The 26627-nt window shown below is 42.7% G+C and overlaps 1 protein-coding gene across 1 annotated transcript in view; it reads left to right on the forward strand.

Annotated features, from left to right (window-relative positions):
* The window catches only part of LOC102931633 (mucin-5B), a 66805-nt gene extending 40791 nt beyond the window's left edge, over positions 1-26014 (forward strand). Inside the window, exons 21-48 of the mRNA XM_043549058.1 lie at positions 740-850; positions 1577-1756; positions 2324-2560; positions 3301-3457; positions 3641-3769; positions 4255-4339; positions 4561-4598; positions 5638-5808; positions 6752-6817; positions 7047-7148; positions 7997-8256; positions 8698-8875; positions 9576-9826; positions 11063-11246; positions 13193-13397; positions 14448-14626; positions 15707-15776; positions 15969-16081; positions 16564-16595; positions 17844-18021; positions 19646-19750; positions 20248-20288; positions 21167-21289; positions 22810-22905; positions 23871-23999; positions 24185-24224; positions 24934-25057; positions 25649-26014. Coding sequence (XP_043404993.1) covers positions 740-850; positions 1577-1756; positions 2324-2560; positions 3301-3457; positions 3641-3769; positions 4255-4339; positions 4561-4598; positions 5638-5808; positions 6752-6817; positions 7047-7148; positions 7997-8256; positions 8698-8875; positions 9576-9826; positions 11063-11246; positions 13193-13397; positions 14448-14626; positions 15707-15776; positions 15969-16081; positions 16564-16595; positions 17844-18021; positions 19646-19750; positions 20248-20288; positions 21167-21289; positions 22810-22905; positions 23871-23999; positions 24185-24224; positions 24934-25057; positions 25649-25823 — 3759 coding nt within the window. The 3' untranslated portion in view covers positions 25824-26014. The remainder of the gene's footprint in view (positions 1-739; positions 851-1576; positions 1757-2323; positions 2561-3300; positions 3458-3640; positions 3770-4254; positions 4340-4560; positions 4599-5637; positions 5809-6751; positions 6818-7046; positions 7149-7996; positions 8257-8697; positions 8876-9575; positions 9827-11062; positions 11247-13192; positions 13398-14447; positions 14627-15706; positions 15777-15968; positions 16082-16563; positions 16596-17843; positions 18022-19645; positions 19751-20247; positions 20289-21166; positions 21290-22809; positions 22906-23870; positions 24000-24184; positions 24225-24933; positions 25058-25648) is intronic.
* Positions 26015-26627: the final 613 nt, after the last annotated feature.

Consider the following 26627-nt stretch of genomic DNA (forward strand, 5'->3'; position numbering starts at 1 on the left):
ATGTTTAACCAGTTTAGATTTCTTTACACTTCCTTTTGCATTTGGCCCTCCCAACCCACATCCAAATAATGCCAGCCTGATTCTAGTGTATTCTGTTTGTTGAGTGTGTGCTATTAGATGGCAAACATAATTGAGGGCCAGGTTTATCCTTGGTGTAACACTACTGACTTCAGTAACAGCACGGCTTTGTAGAGTAGGCTAATTCTGAGTCCACGTGAAAAACCAAATGCTTCTACAGCCCAGGCAGTCCTAAAGTGACAACGCCTTTTTGTGAATGAAACATCTGAAGGTTAAATCTGCATGTTAGTGACCTTAGATGCAGTGAAACTCTTTTTGCAGGGAGGTAGAAATCAAGGCCTCTATTATTTCAGTGTTTTGAAATGTAGAGGTTGCAGTTCTGCTCATAGTGAAGAGCCTGTGCAGAGTGAAAAACGCATTACAGAATGGTTTTCCTGTATATTTTTGGATATGTCAGGTGGGGTCTTATAAAAGTGTTCAGCATTCGCCTACCTCTTCTCCCTATTAAAATTCCCCTTGACTTCAGCATGAGAAGAGATAGGCTAATGCTGGGCGCTTCTGAAAATCCCACCTGTAACTTTTTCTGAACAAAAAAAAAAAGACAAGAAATGTGGAGTCAAATATTAGAAATATAGATCATTTACTACTCCCTCGTGGACATTTCTAAGACATGTGCTAGTCAGATAACAAGATCAGATATGGTTTTCTTTATTTGTACAAGGACTTTTGCCCCAATAACCCCAATGATGGCACCTTCCGAATTGTAACTCAGAACAATGCGTGTGGGAAATCACTGTCCATCTGTTCCTTGAAGATCACATTGATTTTGGAGGTGAGTCCAGCCTTAACTTTGGATTATGTGGGAGTAGCTGATAGAATGGGATATCTGAGTTAATTTTGTGAGTAATGAATTTACTATACCCTAACACTGTGATGCAGCTAATATTAGAAATGTCCCTAATGAAGCCCTATGGCCAAAAAAGAAGAAGTGGTAGGTGAGGGTAGGAAGGGATGGGCATACAGAGTAGATCAGTGGGTGCCGGGGGGACTGGGCATTTAAGATGGGGATGGGAGGGAAGCAGGGAAGACAGCAACAGATGAATGTGTGAAGGGAGTGTGGACATTTAAGGGATGGGAAGAGGAAGAGACAGGCAGGCATAATAAGAGAATTCCAGCACGTCTGAGTGTGTGCTATAGGGAGCTGATGAGGCAGAACTCAAGATGGCAGCTGAATTTCCAGCAGAAGTGGATTTCTGTGACCAAGAAGAGGCTTTCTGAGGAAGCTACCCTGAAAGATTCTGTGGCCATGGAGTCATGGGACCAAATTCTGCCCTGTTGACTTCAGTGATGGTGCATGGGTGTAAATTGTCCCAGTGGGACCTTGGCCAAGATGCAGAGGTTCAAGGGTAGAAGAAATAGGATGGGGTGTGATGCAATGATCTGAATGAGACCCCTGCACAGAATGGGATAAAAGTTTTTCTGTCTGTAATGACATGTTTCCTAGTCAGTTGTGACTCCATCCTTGTTTCCTTCAGTGCAATTTAATTCCTTATTCTAGAACATTGAAATCAGACTCTTGGAAGGAAAAATTCAGGAGATAACCACTGAGCCAGATGCTGTAAAGAATTACAAGCTGGATCTCAGGGGGGTTTATATTGTGATTGAAACTTCCTTGGGAATGACCTTCATGTGGGACCAAAAGACCACAGTAATGGTTCTGGTGGCACCCTCTTTCCAGGTGGGTACAACTGCAGCAACTGAGGGACTGATTTTCAAACTGTGCCTCCATTTCTGGGGTGGCCAATTATGTGCCAATGACTAATAGTGCTCTCAACTTTTCTTTCAGTAATGAATTGTCAGAGGTGGGTTGTTGGTTTTTTGTTTTTTTTGTTTTTTTTGGGGGGGGAGGGTTCTTCTCAAAATTATGCCTGCAAAAATGGAGCCCGTGTTTAAAATCCTGGCATGAAAATGAATTCACTCTAATGGGTAAGAGGGCACTAATTTATTGCCATAATTAAATTATTTCATGATCACATCAGTATGAAATATTCAAATTATTGAAGCTAGATGTAAAGCCAGGACAGAGTACAGGGCTATATAGGCCTTTAATGGCTACATCTTGTTACTTATATCTCAGTTCTTTCCAAGAAGTATTCTGCAGGTTGGTGTGTTTTCGGGAATGTTTGGAATTTGCAAATATTTTTACTAGGCTTTTACTAGCAGTTTGTTAGTTCATTTTCCGTGCAAAAGCAGATCTCATTTTGTTTTTAGAAAGCACTTCTTATAATCTGTATAAATTCTTCAGGGCAAAGTCTGTGGCCTTTGTGGTGATTTTGATGGCCGTTCAAAGAATGACTTTACCACCAGAGGGCAGTCAGTGGAGATGAGAGTGCAGGAGTTTGGGAACAGCTGGAAAGTCACCAGTAGCTGCTCAAACATAAACATGACTGACCTGTGTGCTGATCAGCCTTTCAAATCTGTACTGGGGCAAAAGCATTGCAGCATTATCAAGAGCAATGTCTTCGGAACCTGCCACAGTAAGGTGATCTCTCTCATTTTCTCAATACTCTTGACACTTCAGAGGCATTTTCTATCTTCTCTGTGCAGCAGATTTACATACACAAATCCTATTACTACTGAAGAGAGCTTTATACATACACAAGAGCAGAAGAGCTACACAGACCACCCTTTCACTGTTACACCAGTGAAATCCCATTGTATTCTTCTCAAGGAAATATAGAGTGAAACTTGTTTTAAATGACCAAAGACCCAAAAGATAATGCTTGGCTAGAAGAGGGTAATATCTAAGAACTGGCTGGAAACCTTTGGGATAATATAGCATATGGTTGCCAAAGACAAGTGAAATCCTGGCCCAGTTGAATTCAGTGGACCCAGGATTTTATCCTAGCTACTTTGTAGTGATACCTGCCTATTAGAAAGGTCTCACAATAGATAGCTGTTCTAAACAGCTCTAGTCCTATGCTACAGAGCATATGTTCTAAAGGTACCTTCAGTGCAGGTTTCATCATTTTATACATTTGAATCACAAAATTTATAAGGTCCAGCTCTACCAAAACAATCCAAGCAAATGAAAACAAGGCAGCTTAAAATGCTAGTCAAATAGCCCAATCCCTTTAAATATCAACTTCCCTCATAGGCCCATCCAGATTCTGCCAAAGAAACTGACACTGAATGGCAGATTTTTAGAGCCCTTTGTCTCCTCTGAAGACAAAGTACTGAGAAGGAATACATGTTATAACAGAGTTTTTGTTATTTTGTTAGATCAACCCGATGCCATATTATGAGTCTTGTGTGTCTGACTTCTGTGGCTGTGACAGTGTGGGAGACTGTGAGTGCTTCTGTACCTCAGTAGCTGCTTATTCAAGGAGCTGTAATAGAGTCGGTGTCTGTATTGACTGGAGGAGACCTAGCATTTGTCGTAAGTACTCACAGACAGAAATGCACGTTAAGAAGTACTCTCCATACAGTGAGTCATACTCAAGATAAGAAGGATAAAATCCTAACTTCTGTGCAGGTGCATGACTAACGAGCCCTCTTGCTTTAAAGAATTAGAACATGGACCTTATCCATTATCTGAGATTTGGCATTTTTTCTCTTCCAGCTGTGTTCTGCGATTACTACAATCCACCTGACAAACACGAATGGTTCTACAGGCCTTGTGGAGCCCCCTGTCTAAAGACCTGCAGGAATCCACAGGGAAAATGTGGTAACCTGCTGTATAGTTTAGAAGGTAATTCTTGTTTGCCTTTGATGGGTCTTAACATGTTTAAGTGCTTTCCTATAGGGGCCTAAACTAGTCCAATCTTGTTTTGAATGTCTTAAGCAATGGGGTCGCTTTGTCTTTCCTTGGAAGACTAATCAAACTTCCCCAGAGCACCGCTGGCCAAATTCTTCCCTGCCTTACTCCCCATGTGACTGTATTGACATCAAGGGGCGTAAGTCAGGGCAAACTTGGCCTGATGCCTTCAAAGTCTTGCAGAGTTAGAGGGTCATTAATGCTGGATTTATAAGAGTATTATTGGTCATCTATAGTTAACGAATAGTTGCTGGTTATAGGGAGAGAAAAAAGAGGGGACAGGTGATCTGTTCATGAAGAAGTCCAGCTCTGTCTGTGAAGATAAATACATATCTTTTACAGCTGTTCCAGTGTGTGTGTTTGCATTTGGGTCTTTACTACTCAGACAAAAGTCTCCATGCTCTTTGTTCACTTTCCAGGCTGTTACCCAGAATGCAGCACTGAGAAGCCATATTACGATGAGGAACGAAGGGAGTGTGTCTCGCTGCTCGACTGCGTGTCGTGGTAGGTCAGTGGGATGGTAAGAGGTTTGGATAGAGCTCACCTATTAGCCAGGCATTACGTGGGCTCTGCTAGTAGGAAATCTCTGCAGTTCAGCTCTCCTCAGCTTCTTAACAGAAGGTGGTTCTCTTTTTAATTGGATACAGCTGTGAATTTATTTTGCTACTCTGTAAGGATTTAAGGCAATAAAGCATTAATCACATTTGTTTGTTGTTTGTCCACAGCAACCCTAAAGAAAAACTGTGCACAGAGGACTCCAAGGGTAACCTCCCCATCAGCTTGATGATTAATAATTGTTTTCTGTTAGCACAAAGAAGCCCCAACAGATATGGGGCCCGCTGTGATGGGTATTGTACATAACACATTGTGCAAGGCCGCCTCTGTTCTAAAGAGCCTGCTACCTAGATAGACAAGACAGACAAAGAGTGGGTGGGGAAACAGCAGTTAAGTGACTTGGTCATGGACACACAGCAGGTCAGCGGTAGAGCTAGAAGTAGAAACCAGCTGTCTGTAATGCCAGTATGATGCTCTATTCATTGGACTACACAGCTTCCCCTTTACTACCTTCAGCACACATTCCCTGGAGATCTGAGAGGCTTTTCATGTATTTAAAGTTTTTGATAGTGGTTACCTGCCCCATTAGCTGGTGAATGTTGGTGTCCAGTAGCTTCCTGGAAAGCCACTGTGCCATAGAGGGTCTCGCCAATGCATCCCATCCACATCCACTTTCTTATGGGAATGCCTGTTATGCACTGGGCTGGCTTAAAATAGCAGTTCTATGCTACTAATGACTCTATAAAAAGAAAAGGAGTACTTGTGGCACCTTAGAGACTAACAAATTTATTTGAGCATAAGCTTTCGTGAGCTACAGCTCACTTCATCGGCTGCATGACGTGAGCTGTAGCTCATGAAAGCTTATGCTCAAATAAATTTATTAGTCTCTAAGGTGCCACAAGTACTCCTTTTCTTTTTTCAAATACAGACTAACATGGCTGCTACTCTGAAACCTAATGAATCTATGCTATTCAGTATTTCCCTTTACACAAGGGAGCTAGTCAAGCCAGCTTTCTGGCCACCAGTGGTGCAAAAATGGGATCCATTTGTTTAAAATGAAATTTAGATTCTAAAGCACATATTTGCACCAAAAGACAGAGTGAACGCTGCAGCCATGAGCACCTTTTACTTTACAGTTGATGGTCTGGGGTGGATTATGGCAAATCTGGGTTATTTTGTCTTTGTTTATATCGGTTTGTGGTGTGATGTTATCTGCTGCCATGGCATTTACCCTCTCACTGCCTCAGATTGCCTCTGCTGCTACCAGGAAAAGACCTACACCTTAAATGAAAGTATATACAGTCAAACAGATGGGGTCAGCTGCTGGAAGGCTGTCTGTGGCCCTAATGGGAATATCATTAGAACATTCATTCCTTGTGGAACATCTCCTACAATGGTGCCTGCTATAGAGGAGCCAGGTACTAGAGTTTGTTTATATAAGTTTTGGTGTATTTTAGTTGATATCAAAGTTTGCAATTGTGCCAATATTCCTAGTCCTTGAAAAAATTTATGTGTATAATACAGTGTACATGTAAGAGCTGCGTATAATTCAAGACTGTACAAGCCTCACAGAGATGGAGACACATTCTTTAGTCTGTTTGAGCTGAAGGACCAGACAGATGGGGGCAAAGATGGTTTTATGCCATTTTTGCAGATTCCCAGTACATCTGTTGTAGCAGCGTCAGGGCTGCTCTAATTTGCATCCAGCTGCCAACAGTACCAATATCATATAGCTCTAATGCCAACTTTTTATTCTAAACCTTTTTTCCTGGCCCCATCTCATTCCTCACAGCACTGTCCTTGCTACACTTGCCTTGCAGCCAGAAGTCAGCCAATCCGCATGGCTCATCATTTGCAAAGAAAAGCACCTCCAGCCAGCTGATTGTTTCTGGAAGACCCCATATTTAAGACAAACTAAAAAATACTCCCATTGCAAAGAAAACATGGCAGGGAGGGAGTGAAAGATCAATGTAGTTGCACCCAGGGCTTTTTAAGGACCTGAAACTGAAACCAGGAATCAACCAAAAACAAATAAATGGAAAGAAGGAGAAATTACATAGCATTAATATAGTAAAGAAAGCAAAATCAAAGAGTAAAATGACCCAATGTACCGCTTCTTGCACAAAGAGCAGAGATATAAGTTTGGACAAGGGAAAAGAGAGTATAGCTGCTCTAGTCAACTGGGTGGGAGAACAAATGACAAGGGATAGAGCAAAGTGCTCAGTAGCCCTGTCACTGCAGAGATATCAGTAAGAGGACATGTAATGGAATAACAGCTTAAAAGAAGAGAGCAGTCAAAGGCAAAATGAAGTGGGCTGGTTAAACACTACCTGAATAACCTGCATGTCTCCAAATCAACAGGGCCCAAGCCCAAGGAAAGGGCAGATGAAGAATCAGAAATCACTTCCCCAAAGTCACGGAGGTCAGGTGAGGTCCTGGAGGATTGGAAAGGGCAAAGAGGGTTTACTTAAGAGAGATAAAAGGGGGATTTGAGGAATGGAAGACCACTGAATTTGACTTTTCTTCTTTCTATTGTCTTCTGTTTTTTCCATGTGTTGCAGTTACATAGGTTACTATAGATGAGGGGGGGATTAAATTTAGCATCTTCTGGTTCATGATACAGGATTAGAATGTCACCTGCTTTTAATTATTGTAGGAGTAGAGAACATTATAGAAGCACCTTCTTCCACATCAGCACTAGCCATAACAAGGGCATCCCCATGCTACTGCAATGTAAATGGACACCTGATATCTCAGGGTGAGTAGCAGTCTAATTGAATCTTTCTTTCATCTGTGTCACTTTTGTATAGGGGTAGAAATGTTTGACTGTTCAGTAAAATACTTGCTTTTGAGCAAATATACATTCCTGCTGCTGGAGCCGTCAGTTCTCTAATTATAAAACAGTCATTGTTCTTCAGTCAGTCAGATCTCTGAACTGGCTAAAATATCCTTAAACTGGTCATACTCACAATACCATAGCCAGATACTCTTCTTATATTTTTCCATTGTAATGCACCTGGATCTGATCCATTCATCCAGATCCAGTCTTCAGTGGGCTACATTACAAACCCTGAACCCAAATTCTCTAGAATGTAGGGCTCAAAATCGACAATGGAATATGAACTTTCTCCCAAAGATGGTTGATGAAAGGCCCTGCTATTTCTGTTGCCAGCATCCTGAGCCATCCATCCCCTTGACTTTGTTTTGTGAACACTGCACACAATGGAGCTAACAAACATTACCTTATGGCCTAATGCTTCTCTTTGGTATACATGTACAACTCCGACTAATGTACTTATCTATGGACAGAAGAGTTGTGTATTGAATGAATGAGAGGTTCTCCCAGTCTCTGCCAGCTATGCTGGATTCAGAGAACTGTAGACTGACTATCACAATTGGTTATGGCCATCAGCTGTACTGTAGATAGTTGTTCCAAGCCAGTAAAATTTACTGCTCAGATTGTAGCCAGTGTGGGAGAAGAGGAATTTTCCTATTCAAAGTGATACTGTGCCACATGGAGACTGATAATTCATGACAACATTACTGGTAAAGTATGTGAAACTCATGGGCAATTCAATTCTAGTAATTTACTTTCTGGTCTCGCAGGGAGTATCATATCTCAGACAACTGATGGTTTGGGTCGGTGTTTTTACTCCGTATGTAATGCCTCATGCCACAGTGAATTAATCCAGGGAGAATGTGCAACCACTCCAAGACTGAGCACAGCTCCTGAGCAGCCCAGCAACCACTGTCATTCAGCTTTACAGAATGGACGTTGTGAAAACACTCTTCCAAGTGCAGCAAACACATCTGCTCCCAAAGTAACTCCTATGAGAGACTGTTCATATCTCAGTCCTCCTAGAAAGGTGAGTGAACAAAAATAACATACTAAGCTATGCATAGCACACAACAATATGATCCATGAAGCTTCTCTGTCTTGCACCTGGCACCAGAACATCTGGGCAATGCAAAGGTGGATCATATTTGTGCCCTCCCTGCAAGAAGTGTAAAGTAAGCTAGGAAACTACTCTTTCAAATTGGTCCTTAAAGATCAGAAGTGGTCATGATCGCAATACTTGGTCTTATACAAAATATTGTATTGCATAGAAATAGGTATGAAGTCTTCATTGATTATTACATATAGTATGTTTTAAGAGCCCCAGAGTTAAATAATGAATGAAACAGTAAATTCTTCATGCTAGGTGTTTAATTGAGTGGCCTGTTCCCTACATGTATTAAATCTCTGTGAATTACACTAATTTCTCATGCATATCCCTCCCTTCCTCTTTCTTTTAAAATGTCAACAGTTTAATGAATCATGGGACTTCGGAAACTGTCAAATTGCCACTTGCTTGGGAGGTGGAAACGATATTAAACTGTCCAAAGTGAATTGCCCTCCTCAGCTATTAAACCTCTGTGTCAATGGTTTCCCACTCACAAAACACTATGATGAAACTGGCTGCTGTGAAGTGTTTGAGTGTCAGTGTAAGTAATATTGCAGTTAGATTCTGACTTTCATAAGGTTTTTGAATTGAGTCTCAAGTGACGTATATCCATGTGTTCAAATTGTGCTCTGCATTATACTCGGTTCAATGGGATTGCTTCATACTTAAATGTGCATATCACTGTGGCAGAAGCAAACTAGTTTGAGTACTTAAACCAGTCATTTTTATTGTGTAGCTTTCTATAATTAATATTAGGAAGGAATTGTAAGGGAGTAAATACAATAAGTAGGGGAGATGGGAAGCCGAAGGGAGCAGGGATATGGCACAGTAGGGGTTTTAGAATAGAAAGTAGAATGGATGGGAAAGGACCATATGTGAGTGAGTATGGAAAGAAGAGGCTAAGGAAAGAAAGCATTTGTATCAGATCAGGGATATGTAGGACACTGAAACGTGTTATATCTTATTATACAACTTTTCTTGTGGCCCTCTCTTAGGGGACACTTCATCTTTGTTATAGCATGGGGAATCTGGTAGAACTACCAAAACCAGACCACTAAAATGAGTATATCAGTGGAGATGAAATGTCACAAAGAAAAAGTCATACTATCAGACTGGCCAAAGAAACATTGTGTGACAAGATGCAACTCTATCAGATATCACAGAGTTCAAATGTCACTGACAAAACGTACATTCGGAAAGCCCAAAGTAAACCAAACTTTAAGCCTGTCTCTACTTTCTAGGTGTTTGCAGTGGGTGGGGAAATGAACATTACGTGACTTTCGATGGAACATATTATAATTTCCAGGGGAATTGCACCTATCTCCTGGTGAAGCCAATCCAGCCTGACTCTCAGAGCTTCTGGATTCACATGGACAACTACTACTGTGGTACAACTGATGGAGCAATTTGCTCGAAGTCCCTTGTCATTTTTTATAAGAATTCCATGGTGATTCTGACACAAGCAGTAGACCATAGGAAAGAAACTAACTTGGTAATGTATTTTTCAGTATCTGGGTATTATTATTATGCTACTGCCTAGTGAGCCCAATCAGGATCAAGGATATAGCTAATCACAATTGAGGGAATTCACAAACAGTTCTGTGAAATATTTGCTCTCCTTTTTAGTCTGGGGAAATGTCAGTGAAATTTTTCAGATTCTAAAATTTCGACTGTAGAGAAGGGCTATGAAATGGGAGGTGTGTGTGTGGGAAATTCACTGAAATGTAATCCCCTTTTATTATTTGATCCTCTCTGGCTGCTCAGTGCCTCCTGTCAAACTTGTTTGGTGCTCTCTGTCCAGTTCCCAGTGATAAGCACCTACATCACAAAAACAATCACCACAATTGGTACTAACTAGCATTGTGGGATCTTATTCTCCTATGGTGAAATACAAATAAGTCCCATTAAAGATTTGGTGGGGTTACCCAGTTTCTTACAGCAGGGACATTTTGGTAGCAGATTGGGAGTTTCAACAGAAAAGCCAATTGAAAAGGTCTGGAAGCTACATTATTCTTTTACACCTAGAGGTGGTCCCTCTAGGTTAGGGCTAAGGCATGTTAGCAGAGCAACACAGGGAAGTTTGCACTGCAGGCCCTTACCTGCCCTGTGGTTTGTTGGAGGGTGTCAGACTGAAGGGCTCGCTATCCAGCCTATTTCCAGAGCCTGATATTACTCCATATATTAGTGAATATTTGTGTCTCGTGTATATATTTGTTCCTCAATAACAAATAATGCCATTTTGGCTTTGCTGTTATGAAATCTGATCCAAAGACGCTGATGTCAGTGGGATTCTTTCCAGTGGGACTTCAGCTTTGGATCAGGCCCATGATTTGTCTCTTGCCCGAAAGCAATAGCCCCTTGATGATATAAGCCATATACTGTAAATCATTTGTGGGTTTTTTGATATTATCTATACAATTTCTGATTGTAAGGAAATGACCATAAACGAAACAGTGAGTAATCCAGAAAAACAGTCTGATGACAATTGATCACACTTGTTGCAAATCACCACCATGTCTTTTTTTTTTTGCTGCTAATATTTTCCCTGAAGTCAGTAACACAAATATTTATGCTTGAAAGGCAACAAACGACCAGCAGTCTAGCCCTGAAGGGATTGCAGAATTCTCTGAGAGCAGAATTTACGCCAGGCCTTCCAGAAATATAAAATTTATACACTAAGCAACATAATAAGGATGTTCATGGTGGGATTTTTGACTTGCCCCTTTAGGTTCTGTTTAACAATAAGAAGGTTGTGCCAAATGTTTTCAAGAATGGTATCAGGATAACCAGTTCTGGCCTCTACGTTGTGGTTGAAATACCTGAACAAAAACTGTATGTCTCCTATGGACGCCGTACGTTTTACATAAAACTCCCTTTCAGCACCTTTTATAACAATACCATGGGGCAATGCGGTAAGTGTTACATTCAGTTTTAATTAACAGATATACTAACTGTTCCTCCCTTATATGTATCAGAGTTCTGTTACCTCAGGATACGATTATTTAGCACTACAGTTTTACGTGTTTCTTGCTGTTCATTTGGGTCAGGGTGGGAAGAGAGTCTCAAGTCACCTCCTTTTACCTTTTCCCATTTGGTGGTGGCTGGAGGGGTTTGTGTGTGTGTGTGTGAGAGAGAGAGAGTGTGTGTGTGTTCCTTCACTCTTTACCCCATCTCTTGATCATATCTGCTCAAGAATGTTCATGAAGTCCATTTTAGGAGAACTTGGGGAGCCCTGTGTTCGGCAGAACTGTCTCAATCACTTAAGCCACCTGGAAGAATTCATTAGCTGTCACTTTAATTGCACTTGTCACAGGTAAATGCCAAGCTAGCTATATTAGCCTTCTCCTCCTCCAGACACTTTCATGGAGCAGGTCCTCAAAGAATCAATCCTGAAGCACTTACATGAGAGGAAAGTGATCAGGAACAGTCAGCATGGATTCACCAAGGGAAGGTCATGCCTGACTAATCTAATCGCCTTTTATGATGAGATTACTGGTTCTGTGGATGAAGGGAAAGCAGTGGATGTATTGTTTCTTGACTTTAGCAAAGCTTTTGACACGGTCTCCCACAGTATTCTTGTCGGCAAGTTAAGGAAGTATGGGCTGGATGAATGCACTATAAGGTGGATAGAAAGTTGGCTAGATTGTCGGGCTCAACGGGTAGTGATCAATGGCTCCATGTCTAGTTGGCAGCCGGTGTCAAGTGGAGTGCCCCAGGGGTCGGTCCTGGGGCCGGTTTTGTTCAATATCTTCATAAATGATCTGGAGGATGGTGTGGATTGCACTCTCAGCAAATTTGCGGATGATACTAAACTGGGAGGAGTGGTAGATACGCTGGAGGGGAGGGATAGGATACAGAAGGACCTAGACAAATTGGAGGATTGGGCCAAAAGAAATCTGATGAGGTTCAATAAGGATAAGTGCAGGGTCCTGCACTTAGGATGGAAGAATCCAATGCACTGCTACAGACTAGGGACCGAATGGCTAGGCAGCAGTTCTGCGGAAAAGGACCTAGGGGTGACAGTGGACGAGAAGCTGGATATGAGTCAGCAGTGTGCCCTTGTTGCCAAGAAGGCCAATGGCATTTTGGGATGTATAAGTAGGGGCATAGCGAGCAGATCGAGGGACGTGATCGTTCCCCTCTATTCGACACTGGTGAGTCCTCATCTGGAGTACTGTGTCCAGTTTTGGGCCCCACACTACAAGAAGGATGTGGATAAATTAGAGAGAGTCCAGTGAAGGGCAACAAAAATGATTAGGGGTCTAGAGCACATGACTTATGAGGAGAGGCTGAGGGAGCTGGGATTGTTTAGTCTGCAGAAGAGAAGAATGAGGGGGGATTTGATAGCTGCTTTCAACTACCTGAAAGGGGGTTCCAAAGAGGATGGCTCTAGACTGTTCTCAATGGTAGCAGATGACAGAACGAGGAGTAATGGTCTCAAGTTGCAATGGGGGAGGTTTAGATTGGATATTAGGAAAAACTTTTTCACTAAGAGGGTGGTGAAACACTGGAATGCGTTACCTAGGGAGGTGGTAGCATCTCCTTCCTTAGAGGTTTTTAAGGTCAGGCTTGACAAAGCCCTGGCTGGGATGATTTAACTGGGACTTGGTCCTGCTTCGAGCAGGGGGTTGGACTAAATGACCTTCTGGGGTCCCTTCCAACCCTGATATTCTATGATTCTATGATTCTATGATTCTATGATTCTTCCTGTGAACTCAAGCAAGGCCCTGTGCCTGACATCTTTCCAACAGAAGTTAAAACTTTCCCTGTTCCTTTTGTGTGGATACCCCTTTCCTCTCTTATAGAAGCACTCTGTGTTCTGTAGCCAGTACACAACTTGCCTTTATATTGCTGTCAGGTACATGCACCAACCAAAAGTCTGATGATGCTATGAAGAGGAATGGTGAGATTGCAGACTCCTTCAAGGAGATGGCTTTAGACTGGAGAGTGCCAGATCCTACCAACAGACATTGTGAATTAAATACCCTGGCGCCAGCTCAGACAGAGACCTCATTATCCAAAGTGGGAGCTTGTGCACCCAGTGCTCTTTGTAAACTCATCTGGTAAGACACACTCCCGGGTGTGTTACGTACATAATCAGTTCTACAAGAAGGCAGCTCTGTACTTCACAAGGTGACTGGGTGAATTTTCTTTAAAATATAAAGTAAATTAAAGAATGGTAAATTTAGCCAGGCATCGAGGGCACAGATTTTAAACAGTGGCTAGTGGGTTAGGACTCTGATTTTCAGAGACTGGATACTCGAGTGTTGATTTCTGAGGAGGGGATTTAAGATGTCTAAAGTTTGGCATCCGATATAAGTAGTCATCTTTGGAAAACTTAGGCCAACGTTTTTGGGTATCTTGATTAGTTGCCTGTGAACTGTGAATTTAAATGGGCACTGTCAAATATGTTCAAATAGTTAGTTTTTTAAAATAATTTTGTTACTAAAAATAAGATTACCAAAATGAAACAGCACACCCATGGAAAAATATTTGTACTTAGAATTACAGCACTATGTCTGCAAAGGAGCCTTAATGTCATGTTTCAGTCTATTAGCAGATAGCTCGCTGGGGGTATCTCTATGCTGCAGCTGGGAGTGAGCCACCTCACCCAGACAGAGAGACTCACACTAGCTTTGCTTGAGCTACTGTGCTTAAAATACACATGTGGAAGCTGCGGCTGCCGTGGTGACTCAGGCTAGCCACCCGAGCTCAGACCAAGGGGGTCAGGTGGGCTTGAGAGCCTGAGCTCCCACCCGAGCTGCAGTATCCACACTGCGATTTTTAGCATGTGACCTCAAGCAGAGTTTGCACAAGTTGGTCTACCTGGCAGCGAGCCTCCCAGCCACAGTGTAGACATACCCTGGGAATACAAGATGCTATAAATAATATTCAGACAGAAGTTATCATTAATTGAGATGAAAGTCTGATTTGTTTCCATTGAAAGTTATGCTGGATATTTGGTATAGAGGGAACATTTCCCATCAGATTTAAAGTTTGGTCTTCAGCTTGACAGTTTTTCTTGGTGGATGCTTTTTTCTGAGTAAAATTCTTGTTATGAAATTGCCAACACTCACTGTGAAAAACAAGTCCCATGTTTTTTCTTTAATAAGGAATTTGACAGGCTGTCACAGTGCAATTCCCCCTCATCCTTACTATGAGGCTTGTGTTGTGGATGGCTGCTCAGCTCAACGCCAGAAGGCTGAATGCCAAAGCCTTGAGACCTATGCGGCCTTGTGTGGATTCCATGGGATCTGTGTTGACTGGAGAAGCAAAACTAATGGGCAATGTGGTGAGTTGGGGAAGACTTTGCTGGAGTGGAAGCTATTTTATTCTATTCCTCTTTCTGTTTAAATGTGTATACTCCTATTCGGGAAGATACTCAGGGCTTGTGTCTTCTTGCACGTGCACTGGAGCAAATCAGGACTAGCACCATTGAAATCAGTGGAGTTATGCCAGTGCGGAACTAATGTAAATGAGGGGAGAATGGGGGCTCATAGTGTCTTCTGAATGGTTCAGCACCAGAGTAGGTTTAAAAATGTCTGTCCCCGCTGAAAATTTAAACTTTTTGTCAAAAAACTGAAAACTGACAAAACCAGAAATATTTTCTTTGATTTACAGATATTTGGCTTTCTGACCAAAAAAATCAAACATATTTGAGGAAAGCGGATGCTTTCTGTGATTTTTTTCCCCTTGGGTTAAAAAAAAATTGCTGTCAAAGTTTCCACAGAAAAATTTTGACCAGCCCTATTCAGCACACACCCCAGGTAGGTCTGCATTCTCACACACTCTCTAATCAGTTAGAGTAGCAGCTCCGGAGTCCTAGACAATCCATTGCATTAAGAAAGCTGGCAGGCCAGATTCTGCTTTGTTACACTAACATAAATAAAAAGCAACCCCACTGACTTAAGTGGAGTTACCCTGAACTTATGCCAGTGTAACAGAGAAGAATTTGGCTTAATAATTCAGCCCCATCATTCGTAACATTCTAGTTAAGGCACTGTCGTAATGCTTTTATTCAAGGGTTTATCATGGGCGGGAAAATAGATCAGAACTTAGCTATATTTCAGTGTTTCATAAATGGTTTTTAGCTTGTTAAAATATTAACTACAATTTAATCACTAGATGGCAATATTGCTTAATACATTTGGTTTCCCTCTGCTTGTTTTGCCTCTTGTTGTCAGAACCATTTATTCTAGATTACTAGAATAATTAGCCTACGCGATTGCAAACACAACAGAACCCCTCAGTGGAAACAGCCTCCTTTGTGTTTTCATCTGGGTGGGATATTTTACCTAATACATTATAATTTGAATCCACGAGCGTTAGACAGAGCTGGCACTCTAATCTCCATATTGTAAATGTTCCACAGAAGCCAGATGTTCTCAGGACCAGATCTACAAGCCGTGCGGGGGAGTAGAAAGAAGCACGTGTTCCAGCAGGTGGGTCATTTACTAAGTACCAAGGGCAAAGGCTGATATTTTCGAAAAAGCTGAAGGGAGTCAGAATTCCAATGGGATTTGGGTGCCTAACTCCCCTAGGCCAAATTTCTACTCAAAATTCTGTGTGACATCAGCCCTAAAAAGTAGATGAAAATATCTCAGTGCCACTCTTCTTTCCCTATGTACATGCAGGAAAACCACCATCCCCTTGCAAGATAAGGATCCAGCCCTTGTGGAAGGGTGCTACTGCCCTGAAGGAAAGATCCTGCTGAATAATCTTGATGGCCTTTGTGTTTCTGTCTGTGGTAAGAAAATGTGAAAGGTGGGAAAAGATGAAACACCAGTTTAAAACTACCACTTTAGGGATCCATAATGCAATTCGCCAGTCTGGTCTTTTGCAGCCAGGGGCTGTGTGTACTGTAGAAACAGTATGCTTAGCTCTGGGAAAAAGTAAAGAAAGTGTCTAATGTAGCCTTTAGGTAACCTTTTCTGGCCAGCTCAGAAATTATTCTGGTAAATTCTGAAGGGGGAATGTCCCCCCCTCTTTTTATGCAGAAGGATGCGCCTTTGAGTCAGGAAGTAATAAATAGAAAATCTTCAAGATCTTTTGGATGGATGACCTGTGCTTTTCAGCCATGGCTCATTCTTTTCAGGTCCCCTTTTCAAAGCCTCCCAGATCCTGGTTTTGATGTATGTCTCTCTCTCTCTCTCTGCTTCTGCCACTCTCTCCAGCTCTATTATATTCTTGAACTGACCTTCATAATTGTACAATTGTTCTATTTTGTAGGCTGTATTGGACCTGATGGATTAGTGAAACAGGTAAGGAATAGGATCTAAGAAGAAGTGCTCTTTGAATAACTGTTTACACAAATAGCCAGATGCCTTCACCTATTGTAAATATGAATGCAAGAATTGTTCATTCTTTTAATGCTGAACTCAATAGCAATGTACAGTAGAGATAGTGGGGGAAAACAATGGGCCTTCTGACTTTTGGCTATGCTTCATCACTCCACTCCTCATCTGAGATACTGACGCAAAATTGGCAGCCTATGAAAATCACTGTTTTTTGGTAGACCCTTCAGGTTTCTCTCCCAACACACACACCTGCCGAGAAAGGGAAGAGGCTACAGCATGGTTTATCACAGGGGTGGGCAAACTTTTTGGCCTGAGGGCCACACTGGGGTTGCGAAACGGTATGGAGGGCCAGGTAGGAAAGGCTGTGCCTCCCCAAATAGCCTGGCCCCTGCCCCCTATCCGCCCTCTCCCACTTCCTGCCCCCTGACTGCCCCCCTCAGAATCCCCCACCCATCCAACCCCCTCTGCTCCTTGTCCCCTGACCACCCCCTCCCGGGACCCCCCTGCCCCAACCATGCCCCGCACCCCACTCCCCACCTAAGCCCCCCTGCTCCTTGTCCCCTGATTGCCCCGACCGCTATCCATACCCCACCCCCTGACAGGCCCCCTAGCACCCGTGACCCATCCACCCCTGCCCCCACTTCTTATCCCCTGACCGCCCCCTCCCAGGACCCCCGGCCCTAACTGCTCCCCTAGGACTCCACCCCCTATCCAAGCCCCCTTCTCCCTGTCTCCTGACCGCCCCCCTCCCTGAATTTCCGCCCCATCCAACTGCCCCCTGTCCCCTGACTGCCCCCCGGGACCTCCTGCCCCCTTACCATGCCACTCAGAGCAGCAGGACCGGCTTGTTGGAAAGCCTGGGAGGTGGGCGGGTACAAGCCACGCTGCCCGCACGGTGGTGTAACTACGAGGGAGGGGGGACAGTGGGGGAGGGGCCGGAGGTGAGACTCCCCAGCCGGGAGCTCAGGGGCTGGGCAGGACAGTCCTGCGTGCCAGATGTGGCCCGGGGGCCATAGTTTGCCCACCTCTGGTTTATCATGCAGATCTTTTCAGTTCCCTTTGGAATTAAGAGTCTCCAGGGTTCCATATAAACAGCCCAACACCATACCTTAGGATAAGAAACTTTGGCTTGTTGCAGACCCTCGTTTCTCATTAATTTATTACTTCTAGGTTCCGTTCAGTGGTTGAACTGTCAATTTTTTATTTGCACAGCCTGGAGAGATATGGGAACATGATTGTCAGTACTGCACTTGCAATGAGGCAACCTTGAATATCTCTTGTTCACCCCACTCTTGTGTTAAGTCTCTGCCAGTCAACTGCACTAAAGAAGGATTTGTTCCTAAAATACGACCACATTCAGAAGATCCCTGCTGTCCAGAGACAGTGTGTGGTAAGAGATCGGTGACATTGACTTGTTTACAGAAAGGATGGTCATTCTTGGAATGATAGTTCTTTGACGGGTTGGACCCCCTTCCAGGGTGCCATCTGATGTGCTGGGGTCCCACTGATCCCACCTGTCCCACCAGCCTGGGTCTCCCCACACTCCAGCCCCCTTCAGCACACACATACACAGGTAGGGACATGCCCAGCTGTAGAATCACACAGAGTCTTCAATCAGCTCTGTGTGGGAGGGCTCAGCCGGGAAATTGCTCAGCACTTTGGTGCACACCCCCTCTGGAGTATAAACCCAAAATTATAGTGTCTTGCGCTGTATAGACGCATACAGCATAAGCTCATGAAATTCACCTCCTCCCTGAATGTGGAGGAAGATATGCACAGCTATTTGCCCTCCCCTCCCCCCAAGCTATGAATTGCACAAACTGGATTTTGTAATAAACAAGAACAAGTTTATTAACTACAAAAGGTAAATTTTAAGTGACTATAAGAGATAGCAAACAGAACAAAGCAGATTACTGAGCAAATAAACCAAAATGCACAAACTAAGCTTAATACACTAAGGAATACTGGCTACAAATAATAATTTCTCACCCTAAGTGTTGTTTCAAGCAGGTTGCAGAGTGTCTTGAAGGTAAACTGCACTGCTTGCTGCTTAAATCTCCAAGGATTCCTTTTACAAGACGATCTGTTACTCCTGGACTCAGCCCACTGCCCCCATCTTAGTTCCTTTGTTTCTTCAGGTGTTTTCAGCAGTCTTCCTTCTTGGATGGGGCTTAAATAGGATTTACATATGGTGGGAACCTTTTCTTTCCCAATCTGACCCCCACCCCCTCTTTTAATGGAAAAACACTGAAAACCCAAGACAGGGGGCTTGTACCAGGTGACATGATCACATGATCCTGCAGTGTCAAAGCAGCAACCCAGAAAGCTTCTGAGGAAAGTGGGAGATTAGTATCTTCAAAGCCTTATTGTTCTTCCTAATGGCCCATCCAGGCTGATTGCCTACTGTCTGGTGGGCATTCCCCAAGTACACACACAGTTGTAATTATTACATAGTCAATATTCCTAACTTCAGATACAGAAATGATACATGCACACAAATTGGATAATTACATTCAGTAAATTACTACCTTTCCAGTGATACATCACATGACCCATCTTGCATAAAACATATCTTAGTTATGCCAAAATCACATCATAACAATATTTCTATGAAGAATATGGGGGCATAACATCACAAGCTCCAAAGAGGCCAATGAAACTGGAGCTCTGGGGTTGTCAGCTTGCAAAGCTCCCAGTAACTCCATCCCCTCTCAGGCTTCCGCGGGTGGCTGGGTATCTACCAAGGTCTAGGTGTGCTTGACCTCTGTGATCTCAGGCTCCAGCAGCTCCCAGAAGGGAGCTTGCAATGTGCATCCTTCCCCTTCAGCAGTCAGCCCTGACTGAGTTGGGCTGCTCCCTTTTATACTGAAGCTCCAGTTGGAGCATGCTCAGCAGTGGTGAGGGGGCATGGCTTCCTCTGCCCACAAGGGGTTAACCCCTTCTTGTCCAGTGCAGGGCTGATACACCCCATTACAGGGGCTTTGACTCAATTTGTCTACATCTTCTATTTACAGAATGTGATGTAAAGTCCTGTTCTCTCATCAGAAGACAATGTGATTTAGGCTTCCAGCCAGTGGTAGCTATTTCTGAGGGTGGCTGCTGTCCTATTTTTTCCTGTAGTAAGTATAGTTTCCTTACTATATGCTGGCTTTCATTATTTCAAAGGGGACTTCATCTAGGACTTTAGTCCCAAAATGTACCCCATCTGCTAGTTTTTAGTCACAGAACTGTAATGCACAACTACACTATCATGAGTGTGACCCAAACCCCCATTTGGTCTTTGGTCCACGTTGATGATGCTGTCACAAACAATACAGTAAAGAAGCGAATCTCTGCTAATTTCAAGTGCAATTAGAAACACGGGGGGAAAACAGTGTTTGCCAGATGGGAAATACTGGTAGGTGAAATTTACCGCTCATGCACTAAACATGGGCAAGGGGGTGGAAATTAGCAACACATCCCAGCCATTCTGCACTTCCTATGTTGAGTATTAGGGCTACTAGATTTGTACAGTTGTCTTCTACAACTTGTTCAACAGACAGTTAAGAAATGTGAAACTAATACATGCTGACGACATCATTCTTACAGCATCCTTTTTGTTCCATTTTTCTTATAGTACCAAAAAGTGTATGTGTTTCTGAAGGAGTTGAATATAAGGTAGGACTTGCCACTTCTTTCAGTGGGCTGGCATGTCGTGACTTCGAGATACTATTAACCCATAATTATCCAAATTCACCTAAAGGTTTCATTCAATTAACATAAAGCCCCAGACTAAAATGACCTATCATTTCTTATTGTGGCCTAGTGAATAATGGACTGGGCTTCAGAAGGCCTGGGTTCTAGTCCTGGCTCTCTTACTGGCCTGCTGGGTGACCTTGGGCAAGTCCCTTCACGATTCTGTGCTTCACTTTCCTTTGTTCCAGTGTTTGTACAGCATATAGCACAACAGGTCCATGATTGGGGTTCCAAGGTGCTACAGTAAGACATATAATAAATAATAATAATAATAGGAATAATGATATGGATCTCCTTTGTAAAGTACTTTGAGAGCTACTGATGGAAAAGTGCTATATAAGAGTTAGGTGGTATGTGTTACTAGAGAAATTACCTAATAGTGATCGCTAGGGCAACAGTTTCTATCATAACAGAGATATTCCCCTGTATTTCAGGACTAAGATGTCAGAAATGTAGCCAAAGGCAATAACTGAATACAAAATGTTCAAGTATCAATGGAAGTTTTAGGAGTAGCTAATTGGTCAAACTGTAGAAGGAAATGGAATAGGGAAGTTCTCAGATGTTGAAGTAATAGCTACATTTAGTATATTTGATTCTGTTGGAATGTTATTCTAGTAGAGTATTAATTTTGTGATATTGATGGTATGTTAATTCGAGATTGGAAGGTGTTTGTGTCAAAAGCTTGTGCCAAAAATAAAAGCCAAAAATAGTAATTTATAAGTATTTTACAGAGAAATGCACATGTGTTTTAAAGGCTAATGAACTCTCCCTCTCCCCTCTCCTTTCCTCCTTATTTTAAGCCAGGGACAGTGGTGCCTAAAAACTCTTGTGAAGATTGCTTGTGCACTGAAAAGCAGGACCCTGCTACACAAACCAACCAAATTCAGTGCACTCCAGTAAAATGCTCAACTGGTTGCCAGCAGGTAAGTAACTTCTACGCTGTAGTTCTCTCTGCTAAACTAAAACTAGTTCAGGTGTGTCCAGGTGAAGAGCAATGGTTGGTTGGGGATGTGCCATCTCAGCAATCAAAAAGATGAAACATAAAATAACCTGCTTAAAGAGAGGAAGATGCAGCAAGCTGCTAGTTACAAAATGACTTCTTTAGAGCTGTCGCTGTTTGTCTCTGACAAATTTAAGGGGCCTGCCCCAGAAAGGCATGATGGGAAAAATGTTTTCTATAAAATGGCAACTCCACCCACAAGCTGGTTAATGGGGAAGATAAAGTCACTGAAAGATGGTGTTTGCATGGTTGCCTTGGTGATGTCCATCACCACTATATGGTAAAAATGTTAGAAAAACTATTCTGATTTGGTTCAAATGAAAAGGTCCCTATGAAACTAAATGTTCTAAAATTAAATGGATTAGTTGTTTGTAGGCAATATACATACTGTATGTTAAGACTTTTAAAAGTCCTTGAGCCAGATCTACTAGTGAGTTCTGGTAGGAGAGTTTGTTTTGGTGGTACAAAAGGGTTTTCAACTCCACTTAACAGCACAGAGGATGTATTTAAAAGATGCCAAATTTGCTCAAAAAGTGGATGGTGCTAGCTGTTGACAAAGGGCTAATTCCATGACTGTTGAGTTTGCTGATTTCATGGATTTCTGAGGCAGCTCTTGCTGGTGGAGTTCTTATGGTGCACTGCTAAATCTTAAACCTCTCTGGTAGAACCACCGGGGAGCGCAATGGTGCAAACGCCGGCTACCATCCACAGGGATGATTTGCTCCTTCAGTGGACAAGGTTCTCCTGGCACTGAGAGGTGTAGCTTGTATCTCTCTGCAATAGTTTTGCTGAATCTAGCTCTCTGTATTTAAAATCTTGAATATATAACTTGAATGCAAGTAGAGAAAAGTAGAGAAAATCTTCTACCCCGCCCCTGCTCACATAAGGCCAGGCATACGGCAACATTCTAGCTCCTCGCTAGATGATGCAGATGGAGCCACACACATGCCTCATTCTAGGACTGAAGTCCACACAGGAGGAATAGGTGAAAGTAGTTGTAAATACACCTTACCTTCAGTCTTCTCAGCACATCTGAAATAGCGACCATAGCTGTGGAAAAATGTACCAGACAAAGGGCTGTCTTTGGATCTTGCAAGTAACACATGGTGAGTTAGTTATTTTGGCCTGATTTGAATATCAGCTCAGATAAGGATAGGAAATGGCAGATTACCCAGGATGATGCCACTGACAAAAGGGTTGCTATTTAGGAAAGTATTAAAAGCTAATATGACAACTGTGTGGGTCTAAGCATCAGGTTTGAAATACCTAGATTCCATCAAACAATGGGGTTCAAAAGTCCTTCTAAAAACCCAGAAGTATAGTCAAGGGCTGTTGGGTTTCCCCCCATTGCATGAAGAAGGGGAATGTGCCTTTTGTCTGAATGCTCTTCACAGGTAAGCCACAAGTAATGTGGCTAAATGATGGTGCATTTGTGCCCCGCAGGGTTTCCGCTACATCAGAGAAGAAGGCAGGTGTTGCGGCCAGTGTGTGCAGGTGGCCTGTGTGGCGAAGCTTCCATCTGGCATTGTGACCGTCGAGGTGTGTGTGTGTTCCCTTGCTCGACAAGGAATTGCCGTATGACACGGGGTCGTCGTTTTAGAAATACAGCTTCCCGTCAACTTCAGTGGAGTGTTCTGCTTAAAAACTGAGTCCCACTATGTGTTGCAGCATTAGGAAGTTAGTGCCTTTATCAAATAAAGTATCTCTGAAGTGAATCTACCTAGGTATTTATATGCCCCCCGTCACTGTATCTGAGCACCTCAATCATTATTGAGTTATCCATGCAGTATCTCTGTGAGGTGAGGAAATGTTGATCCCCATTTCACAGATGGGCAGCGCGGACAGAGACTGACAGACCTGACCAAGGCCACATGAAGTCTCGGGAGTCTTAGACTAGTGTCTTTCTCTCTGCTGCATTGCAAAGTGTATCTGTTTCGAACAGGTGAAAACCTTGACCAGTCTGTGATCTAGTGGCTTATATGTTAGCTCCCGCATCCAGCATCTGCTTTATCTGATTTTTTGTATTCCCTGGTCACTGATATTGTATACTACTTTCACCAACTCCAAAAAGTTAATTTTGTCCAAAGGTACCTATATTTTGTTATTAATCTTTTGACCTCTGTTATAAAGGCCAACTTCCTATTTTACTGTCTTTTGCTCTTCCCCCTCCCCCCCCACCTCCTGAAAAAAGAAAATAGGAGAAAATCTAGAGGAAAAAAAGGATTTTCCTCCATGCTTATCTTCTCCCATAAATAGTAACACCACACACATCAGTGCATAACTGTGGGCCTTGGTATGTCTCTTAATATCCCTACTGTTGTGAGCCTTTGATTATTTCAACCCAGGTAACAGTTACAGATGGGATTGTCAAAGCAGCCTAAGGGAGTGAATGCAGGATGAGATTTTGGGAGTTGCTAATACCTTTCAAGCCAGAAGAAGAATCCTGTCCCTATGCTAGATTATATGTTGTCTCAGAATAACTTTATTTTTTCTGCTTTATTGAGGTTGGGAAGACCTATAAAGTTCTGGAAGATAACTGTGCTCTGTATAATTGCACTCAGTCATCAGGCCAGTTTGTCTTGACTAGCACAATAATATCCTGCCCAGAGTTTGATCCATCAAACTGTGTCCCAGTGAGTATTTTATAGCTGAAATGGGATAAGTGAATGATACGAGCAGCTTTGTGATAGTGGACCAGTGGACTGATTGGGCACTGTGTCTCATTATTAGAAATCTCTTATTGCTGCTGTTCAATCTGTAATGTGCACATCTAAGATTAGAGTCTGAGCAATTCTGGTTCTGTTTGCTTTCAATATAGGGAACTGTTGCGACAACTTCAGATGGATGTTGTAAGACATGTGAGTATGGCCAATCCAGTGATTCATTAATCAAACATTGTCAGGCTCTCCATTTATTAGGGCTGTGATCCTGCAAGGTAATGAATGCCCTCAACTCCCAGCGAAGTCAGTGGGATGTGAGGGCAGTTATCACTTCTCGGGAGGTGCTCAGTACTTCATTTTATAAGGCTCAAAACCAGCCTACCTCTTCCAGAGGTGCCACTGGAAAAATCTTCATGCTCTCCCTTACTTGGTTTTATAAAGAAGTGAATTATTTATAGATTAGACTAAATTCCTGATGAAAGAATGATGTAACCTGGTAGAGAATGTGTTTTGGATGCTGGCATCTAGGAACTGCATAGAAAGCATGGTTCTGTTACTGTAAACAGTGTTGGCTGCTGTAAAGCCATAAAAGTGACAATTAGCTAACAAATGTCGTTACAGAAATGTAGGCTGTAGAAAAAATATACAATTGCATCTGCTTTCGGCCCTGATCCAGCAAAGCAGTTAAGCATGTGCTTTTAAGCCCATGTTTAAGACCATCCTTAATCAGCAAAATACTTATGCAAATGTGTAAGTGCTTTGCTCACCTTGGGCCTTTAAACTCTCCTTGGCTATTTGAACTCTAACTGTTCTTAATGAGACAGAGACAGAGCTTGGTTGCTTAGCAGATATCTCTCAGTGCTTTAACTCAAATCTGAGTAAGGCTAATAGGATCCTTCCCTCTTAGGTATCCCATTGTCACATGTCTGCAAACTGAAGCTGAAAAAAGAATACATCACTCACAAGAACTGTAAATCAGCAGCTCCTGTCCTAGTGCCTTCATGTGAAGGGTCCTGCAGTACATACTCTGTGTAAGCAAGAAACTGCTTCTCCATGCTTATGTGATGTCTTGTCCTCACCTGTTCTTGCCCCTGCAGGATCACAGCTACTATCTCCATTAACCCTTTTCCTTGAGCCTCTTCAAAGGAAGCTGGATGAGCAGAGCACCAGCCTTTTAGCCATGATGCTTTACTGTTTTGTCACTAGGATTGCCGTATCTAGGCTAGATAAATAGGTCATGTTTAACAGGTTGACTAACACATTTTTACTTACACATTTTTATTTTATTTTTTTTTACTTGCAGTTTGGGCTCTGCATTAGGCTCATTCTTCATTTCTGTGGGGTCATTTTGGGCCTAGTCCATGGCTCATTTAAGTCTATGGAAAACCTCCCCCTTACTTCAGGTGGGAGTTTTTCCATCAGCTTCAGAGGTCTTTGGATCAGGCCCACCAATGTCCTGAGAATAGGCTGTTACTGATATTGTCGTCCCCCTGCCCGCTGCTTACAAGCAGAAGAAACCCTAAAGCTTTCCTTCCCCACTCACAGTTCCAGGGGAAGCTAAGGTTAATGAAGAGCAGGAAAGCAATAGCTAATGGATTGATCTATTAGTTTTGTTCTGCCAGGTATGCCTTTGGCGACAGTGAAATGAAACACAAATGCACTTGCTGCCATGAAACAAAGAGCCACGTGATGACGGTGGAACTGATTTGCTCTAAGAGGAAGAAAATTGAATACACGTATGTTCAGGTAGATGAGTGTGACTGCGTGGAGACAAAATGCCAAGAGAAAAAACCATAAAGAGAATGGAGAAACATCGATTTTTAACGCTTCACCTGTGAATAGTGTAGAACATAGCTGTGAGTGTCCACTGACCTTTCAATGAGATTCTGTCCCTCCTCTGCTGTTCCTTCCAGTAATCTGTGCAATTGTGGAAATTCACTAAAGGATGCTGCTCTAAATGTTTGTAGAATAAACTACGTTTCAAAGCTGTTATATTCTGCTGTGGCATTTATACTCTCAACTGATATGTATGCTAGCGTCTTTCATTCCAAAGTACTTTATAAGCTATTTATATGCAATTCCAGGGAAACGTGGTGCTGTGCAAACACAAGACTTAGTCCCTGCCGGAAAGAACTATACATGTGCAACCTATACTTGATTCCCCTCGGCAGTAAAACACAGCAACTTTTTCACAGCACTCATTCAGCTGAAAAAGCAGCGATGAATACCATAACCAGCTGAAACTGTAAGGAGGAATTCAGAGTGACAGGTTGTAATTTGTCTAGCACCATGCCTGGAACTCCTACTCTTATGAATAAGCATAAGGGGATCTCTTATTGCTATGAGTGGTCAGGATCTCTGCTAAAAGAAAAGGAGTACTTGTGGCACCTTAGAGACTAACCAATTTATTTGAGCATAAGCTTTCGTGAGCTACAGCTCACTTCATCGGAGGCATACTGTGGATCTCTGCTGTACATCTCAGCCAAATCCCTGCAGCACCAAGAATCCCCTAGCATTCTCCGGCGGTAATGCATTCATGCTAAGCTGCAGAGAAGAATGACACCTACCAAATCACCAACATGGCTTCAGATAGCACCCAGG

Source organism: Chelonia mydas, chromosome 6 (assembly GCF_015237465.2).
Source record: "Chelonia mydas isolate rCheMyd1 chromosome 6, rCheMyd1.pri.v2, whole genome shotgun sequence".
NCBI classification, from domain to species: Eukaryota; Metazoa; Chordata; order Testudines; family Cheloniidae; genus Chelonia; species Chelonia mydas.